This window comes from Gekko japonicus, unplaced genomic scaffold (assembly GCF_001447785.1).
Source record: "Gekko japonicus isolate JY-2015 unplaced genomic scaffold, Gekko_japonicus_V1.1 scaffold5623, whole genome shotgun sequence".
Lineage (NCBI taxonomy): Eukaryota > Metazoa > Chordata > Lepidosauria > Squamata > Gekkonidae > Gekko > Gekko japonicus.
The window spans coordinates 5,228-13,230 of record NW_015167227.1 but is presented as its reverse complement, the minus strand read 5'-3'; the positions used below and the strand labels follow the sequence as shown (position 1 = coordinate 13,230).

The 8,003-nt window shown below is 47.4% G+C and overlaps 1 protein-coding gene across 1 annotated transcript in view; it reads left to right on the top strand.

The window, feature by feature from the left end:
• Positions 1–8,003, top strand: part of LOC107112105 (leucine-rich repeat-containing protein 49-like) — a gene marked incomplete at its 3' end in the record, with an annotated part of 20,673 nt that overhangs the window by 10,351 nt on the left and 2,319 nt on the right. Inside the window, exons 4-7 of the mRNA XM_015413177.1 lie at positions 2,236–2,427; positions 4,476–4,566; positions 6,695–6,898; positions 7,532–7,598. Of these exons, the coding sequence (XP_015268663.1) occupies positions 2,236–2,427; positions 4,476–4,566; positions 6,695–6,898; positions 7,532–7,598 (554 nt within the window). The remainder of the gene's footprint in view (positions 1–2,235; positions 2,428–4,475; positions 4,567–6,694; positions 6,899–7,531; positions 7,599–8,003) is intronic.

The window sequence follows — 8,003 nt, the reverse complement described above, 5'->3', positions numbered from 1 at the left end:
CTGCTGACACACTTTCGGTGATGTCAGGGGGTGTGGCATATGCAAATAAGTTATGCTAATGAACTCCTGCACCTCTTTTTCTGCAAAATGACCCCTGTACAATCCTAAGGAGAATTACAGCTTTCTAAGCCCATTTGAATTCAGTGGACAGAGGAAGGTATAACTCTGTTTAGGGTTCGAACTGATAGTATCCTTTAGATGGGAAAGTCCCGTAGGTTCAGGATGACTCTGCAGTTTTTGTAGTGGGTCGAGCTGTGGGTGCAATAGAGTTCAGGGCAGGAATCCCTAATCTTTTTGAGCCTGTGGGCATCTTTGGGATTCTGATACGAGATGGTGGGCATAGCCGCAAAACGGCTGCCGCAGCTTACCTTCAGCCACACCGCAAAGACCCTTGTGCTGTGGCGGCGCCGACCGCCAAAGCAGTTTTTTTTAAAAAAAGATCTGCACCACCAATCACTGGCACAGTTTTGCAGGGTGTGTAAGACGGAGCTCTTCCGCCAGGCCTTCGGGTAGGAGCCGCCACTATCGTACCATCATTTTTAACTGGCCCTGGGAAGAGAGAACAACAGTGCCACGTGGAACTGATAGCACTGATTGGATGTACCCTCTTAGACACGCCATCTTGATGATAGATTTTGTTTGGAACATCTAGAGCACTTAATATGTTGTAACTCTGTGATAATGGTTTTTAGAAGAAGAAGAAGAAGAAGAAGAAGAAGAAGAAGAAGAAGAGATTGGATTGATACCCCGCCCTTCACTACCCAAAGGAGTCTCAGAGCGGCTCACAAACTCCTTTCCCTTCCCCTCCCCATGACAGACACCCTGTGAGGTAGGTGGGGCTGAGAGAGCTCTGACAGAAACTGCTCTTTTTCAAGAACGGCTCTTATCAGAACGATGGCTTGTGACTGCCCCAGGGTCATTCCATCAGCTGCAAGTGGAGGAGTGGGGAATCAAACCCGGTTCTCCCAGATTAGAGTCCGCACACTTAACCACTACACCAAACTGGCTCTCCAGTTTTAACTGTTTTTATGTGTTGCCGTATGCCTATTTGTGAGCCGCCCTGAGCCCGCGTTGCGGGGAGGGCAGGCTATAAATTGAAATTATAAATAAATAAAATAAATCTCCAGTGGCCAATCAGAAGACTTGCTGGGCAACCTCCCCCTTTCTGGAAACAGCCGGTGGGCACAAGGAAAGATGTTGGTGGGCGCCACGTTGGGGACCCAAGTTTAGGGTTTCCCAGAGCAAGTATGCGGAAGAGCAGCTGACACATTTGGATTGTCAGACACCCGTGGAGATGAATCGGGGATCCTTAATCCCTAAGGCGTTGTTCAGGCATGCTTAAGGCTTTGTAGGTCTTTAAGACATTTAAACACATCTTCGGGGTAAGCGGCTGTTTCCCAGACTAATCACATCTCGCATGAAGCGTGGATAAACATTTTTATTCTTTCATGTGTGATGGGAAGTGTCTCAGCAGGGCCTCTGCTTTTTTGGGGGGGTGGGATTGAGAGAGTACTCTAGGCTTTAGAGGCTCCATGCCAGTTTGCAAATAGTTGGCCTCTAAACTCAACTCCCTGCATTTCCAGTTTGATGTATTGGTTTGGAGCGTGGACTCTAATTTGGCAGAACCGGGTTTGATTCCCCACTCCTCCACATGCAGCTGCTTGTGTGACCTTGGGTCAGTCACAAGTTTTCTCAGAGGTGTTCTCTCAAGAGCAGTCCTCGAAAGAGCTCTCTCAGCCCCACCTACCTCAGGGTTTTTGTTGTGGGGAGGGGGAGGGAAAGGAGATTGTAAGCCGCTCTGAGACTCCTTTGGGTACTGAAGGGTGGGGTATGAATCCTATCTCCTCTTCCTCCTCCTCCTCTTTTTCTTCTTCTTCCTCTTCATAATTAATAGCGGCATTTACTGTATGTTATTGTTACATTTTGTCTCTTTCCTTTGTTTTCTTCCTTTAATGCAATGGTAAGGTAAGATGTTGAGGGACAACCCCGCCCCCTTTTTGACATGTTATTTTATAAGGCTCCATGCAAGTTGAGCGCCTATCATCATCATCGGCTAGTTGATTTAGTTGTCTCCCGATATTCTTCTTCAGAAGAGCGTGTGTACCCAGTAGATGAAACTGTAGGAAGTGTAGCAGTGAGCAGTGAATGAAATGGCTTATCTAGGGAGAGATCTTTCTGCTTGATTTAGCTTGTATTGATAATTCTGATTCTCCCGCCCCCCCTCTTCTCCAACAGATGGAAGATTAAGTCCTATATCACGCACTAGAAAAGTGTATGTCCCCGTGACTACTAACTTGGGAGACATCCCTAGTCTGGATTTGAAGCATGGCTCGGGTTCCGTGTCCCCTTTCGGCGACGGGTCTTTTACGACCCCTTCAAAATACAGGATCCAGCACGGCTGCCACAGCGCCGGCTCCACCGTCTCAGGTATGTGACACTAAACGCTTTGGATTGAACGATCAATTGGGGCCAAGTGTTTGCTTTCAAACTTCCATTGAACAGAGAACATACAGGATATCGCTCCCCTATCCCTGCAAGTCTAGATTTATGCTGAACTTTTGCTCGCACATGGAATTGTGAAAACGTTTCATTCAATCTTGGTCCACACCAGTGTTCCCTCTAAGCTGAGTTAGTGTGAGCTGGCTCACAGTTTTTTAGCCTCCAGTTCACAGATTTCTGTCTTAGCTCAGGGAAGGACGGCTCCAGAGCAAACTTAATTGATGCAGCAGCCCAATCGCTCGCTCACAACTTTAATGCCAGGAGCTCACAAAGTAGGATTTTTGCTCACAAGACTCCACAGCATAGAGGGAGCATTGGTCAACACCGAAAAGAAATTATGCTGTAGCCAGCACGGGTAATTGGGTATGGGGGCTCATGCCCCAGGTGTGCAGAATGTTTCCACCCCTCTGCTGGAAGGGTGTAGAATTTTCCCCTAGGTCAGGGATCCCCAACCTTCTTGAGTCCCTGGGCAGTCCAGTGTTCCCTCTAAGCTGAGTTAGTGTGAGGTAGCTCACAGTTTTTTAGCCTCCGGCTCACACGTTTTTGCCTTTGTTCAGGAAGAATGGCTCCAGAGCAAACTGATCTATGCAGTAGCCAAATCGCTCGCTCCCAACTTGAATGCCAGCAGCTCACAAAATAGAATTTTTGCTCACAAGACTCCACAGCTTAGAGGGAGCATTGGCTGGGCACCTTTGTGGTTCTAACACTGGGCAGTGGGCGTAGTCACAAAACGGCTGCCTCAGGAGGCGGAGCCGAGCACAAAATGTCAGGGAGAGAGGTTATATATAACAGTAATAGTACCTCTCCAACATTTCGGGCAGAAGCTCTATTTGATAGGATGCCTTCTAATCTGCACGGCCAATCAGAAGCCCTGCTGGGCAAAAGCCCCACCTAGCCCCACCCACTTTCTAAAAGCACTTGGCGGGCGCCAGGAAAGGGTTAGGGTTAGGGTGGGCACCTTAATGCCCCTGGGCACCATATTGGGGACCCCATCTTAGATCTTTCCTCTTCGTCTTCGTTGGCCTTCTCTCTGGAGTAGAATTAAGTAAACAAAACACATATTGGGCTTCCTGCCCGCTTCAAAGCTTTGAGACGGGCAACTAAAGCCAATTGTATCTGGATGTCCAATTTTCATCCCTCCCTCCCTTCAGGAATCTCAGAGTTGCGTATGTCATTCCCTAGCCGTTCCTTTTATCCTTCCAGCAACCATTTTGGTGTAGTGGTTAAGTGCGCGGACTCTAATCTGGGAGAACCGGGTTTGATTTGCCATAGTTCTGACAAGTGCTTTTCTCTCAAGGGCAGTTCTGGAAAGAGCTCTCTCAGGCCCGCCTACCTCGCAAGGTGTCTGTTGTGGGGAGGGGAAGGGAAAGGAGACTGTAAGCTGCTCTCTGAGTGAAGGGCGGGGTATTAATCCAATCTCCTCCTCCTTCTTCCTCTTCCTCTTCTTCCTCCTCCTTCTTCCTCTTCCTCTTCTTCCTCCTCCTCCTCCTCTTCTCCTCCTCCTCCTTCTCCTTCTTCTTCTCTGAGGTACAGTTGACTGTGGGACTTGTCAGTGCTGTAAGGTCAGCTGGTGGATTTCCTGGGGATTTGAACTCAAGACTTCCCAGTCCTAGTTCAGCGGTCTAACCACTACACAAGGCACTACACAGTCCTCTCCCTTTCCCCTAGCACAGACAGTTGATCTTTCCCTCTGTATCCATGAGTTCTCTTTCTTGGGGGATCCAAACCAGTTCAGAGCCAATGAGGAGGTCGGTGTTTTCTCCAGGTATGCATCAATTGGCAATGCTTCCCGGTAAACGTGCTCAAAGTTGAGGGTCTGATCAGTCCCCCCCCCCCCGTCAGAGTAACTCAGGTGTGAGTTGAGTCATATGCATTGGTAGAACTAATGAGGCTTATGTGCGTTATTAGATGCCCAGATTCCTTGTTCGTACAACCTACTTTGCTGTTAATCTTGAAAACGTTCTTTTCCCTCTTAGATAATATAAATTGTGGGAATGCCGCTTTCCCCTTGTTGCACCGTACCGTAGAAGAGAAAATACGGCACTCTGATAGGCTGACCCTTGAAAGGTAAGGGTACAACATGTCCGTTGTGTTTTTTTCAGTCTGTCCAGGAAGACCTTGGTCAGCGATTTGTCAATCTGAGTTGTGCTGGAAACACAGTGGGAGGGCTTCTAGGGTCCTGGCCCCAATGCTGGACCTCCTGATGGCACCTGGTATTTTTGGCCACTGTGTGACACAGAGTGTTGGACTGGATGGGCCATTGGCCTGATCCAGCATTGGCTTCTCTTATGTTCTTATGTCTGGGGCAAGGGATGCTCTGTATTCTTGGTGCTTGGAGGGGCAACAGTGGGAGGGCTTCTACTGTCCTGGCTAGAGATGTAACATTTCTGGAAATTTTGAAGCTTGGAAAAAAACCATTTTTTCCCTGTTTTTTTTCCAGAAAAAAATGGAAATTTTTGGAAAAATTGAAAAAAAATGCTACATTGGCACTTTTTTTCCTTTTCCAGATTGAAAGTTATTCTGTTACTTTAGGAACGTAAAATATGACTATGGACGTTTTTACTTGGCATGAAATTATCACAACTAGCATATTAAAAATATAGTGTATCCAAACAATTATTACAAACAGAATACCCATCCACTGAAACCTTTTTCTTTTCTTGTGACAATAGCACCTCCTAAAGGAAGAAATGCATCTTGTTCTTGCATTGGAGAGTTCAGTTTGTAACCTATGATCAATCTGATACCATACATATTTTTTAGAAATGATTTGGAAAATTTTTGAACACCTTGTCTTAAAGTATTTTGTTCATCATGTTAAAATAAAATGTTCCATAATCAATTTTTTTCCTTTTCTTTTTTCAATTTTTCAGAAAAAACCCAAAAAGGCTTCAGGAAAAAAATGGGGGGAAAAAACGGGTTTCCCCCCAGATTTTTCCATTTTCTCCCCAGGCCTTCACATCTCTACTCTTGGCCCCACTGCTGGACCTCCTGATGACCTCTGGGGTTTGGCCACTGCATGACAGAGTGTTGGACTGGATGGGCCATTGGCCTGATCCAACATTGGCGTCTCTGATGTTCTTATGAGTTAGCAGAATTGGGCTGGAAGAGTTTTGTGTGTCTTGTGATTCACTTCTGTTTCTAACCTTCTGTTGAACCTTTTTATTTTGAACTTTAGACGTACACAGAGAGATGAGTACGCTAGGCCCTAAGCACATTTCCAACCTGTTACACGTGTAATAAAATAATATCAATGTTGTGAAAGTCTGGTTCAGATCGCTCGTCATGCCGTTAGCGGGGAAGGTCACTTGTTTTGCCAGCATTGCGTTGTGGGTGACCTGACATAAGAATGTAAGGGTAGCCATGTCGGATCAGACCAAGCTTCCAACAGTGGCTGGTCAGATGCCCTAACGGCAAGCCCGGAAGCGAAGTCCCTGGGCTGAGTTCCTGTATTGCTGCAAATGTTCACTCTGAGGCTAGCTGAACATCATGGGGAAATCATGCTGCATCGTTTTGTGGCGTCTTGCGGAGAAGAAACCCGATTGCGTCTGAGGGCAAAACTGGCTGTGGTCTCTGTGTTGGCCTGTTTGGCAGTAATTGTCTTTCTGATTTGGCAGTAGGTTCAATAAGAACAAAAGGAAATACTAATTTACAGAGAGAGTGATTCACATGTGAAATTTGCTGCCAAAGGATGTAGTGATGGCCACAGGAATAAACAGCTTTCATGGAGGATAAGTCTATCAGTGGCTACTAGCCATGGTTGCTGAGGGGAACCTCCACATTTGGAAGCACTAATTCTCTGAATCCCAGAGCCAGGAGGCAACATCAGCGGAAGGCCTCGGCCTCTATGCCCTGTTGTTGGCCGTCGAGAGAGAACCGGTTAGCCACTGTATGAGACAGGATGCTGGACTAGATGGACCATTGGTCTGATCCAGCAGGGCTCTTCTGATGTTCTTATCAGAGGGATGCCTTGGCCTCTATGCATTGTTGTTGGATCTCCAGAGGAACTGGTTGGCCACTGTGAGAGACAGGATGCTGGACTAGGTGGACAATTGGTCTGATTCAGCAGGGCTCTTCTGATGTTCTTATGTTCTTTTCCATTGTCTGAGCTTCTTATTTTATTAATTAAAACATTTTCATGCCACCTTTCCACCCGATCAAGGTTACGAATTTTGCTTTGTCGTTTTCGTTTTAGGCAGAAACTGACGGTTTGCCCGATAATTGACGGAGAAGAACACCTTCGCTTGCTAAATTTCCAGCACAACTATATAACTCGGATCCAGAACATCTCTAATTTGCAGCATCTCATATTCTTAGACTTGTACGATAATCAGATAGATGAAATAAGCGGCCTTTCTACACTGAAGTCCCTCCGAGTCCTTCTTTTGGGAAACAACAGGTAACAGGGGAAGAAAAAGCCTGAAGTACTTCTAAATAGTTTCATCTTAAGCAGAGAGACCCCCTCGTTAAACCCATTGTCTTCGAAGGCCTGCTAGAGATAGTCCTGTTAAGAAAAACACGCTAGGGAGAAGAAGGAGGAGGAGGAGATTGGATTTATACCCCGCCCTTCACTACCCGAAGGTGTCTCAGAGCGGCTTACAAACTCCTTTCCCTTCCTCTCCCCACAACAGACACCCTGTGAGGTAGGTGGGGCTGAGAGAGCTCTGAGAGAACTGCTCTTTTTCAAGGACAGCTGTTATCAGAGCTACGGCTTGCCCAAGGTCATCCAGCAGGGGCAAGTGGAGGAGGAGTGGGGAATCAGACCCGGTTCTCCCAGATTAGAGTCCGCGCACTTAACCACTAGATCGAACCGGCTCTCAGAAGGGCTACGTGACATGCACAATACCATCGCCAGGGTCCTGTGCGGCTGGAGGCCTAGATCCAGCCGCCTAGATGGGATCCTCTCTTCGTTGCACTTCATAAAAACTGATAATCGATTAAAGTTTGGGACGGTGGAGGGGGAGGCGGGAAAAGGGAACAGTCCCCCCCTCAATGAAAATGATTCACTGATACTCGTTCCCCCCCCCCTTAGAATACAGAAGATCTGCAACCTGGAGGCCCTCGTGAACCTTGACGTGCTGGACCTGCATGGCAACCAGGTATTGCACAAAACGTTCTGTTGTCGGCGTTGCATTTTAGCTGTGTAGCGCCTGTCCGGTTTCCGCGTGCGTTCTCTACACACAGCTGTCCTGCCCTATCCCTGTGTTTTCCGTGGGATTCGTTATGGATCTGGGATAAATATGCTTAGTCCGGGCCCTGTTGATCTCTGAAACGTAGCATGTGATGAGTCCTACTGGATCGCCAACTGGACACCTAGGCCCGCATCCCGGTTCATCAAGGCCTTCCCCAGATGCTGCCTCCAGGCACTGGTGTTCGGAGAGCTGCTGCCACTGACTCTGGAAGTTTGCCTTTCGTCACCATGGCCAATGTTCCCTCTAAGCTGTGGAGTCTTGTGAGCAAAAATTCTGCTTTGTGAGCTACCGGCGTTAAAGTTGTGAGCGAGC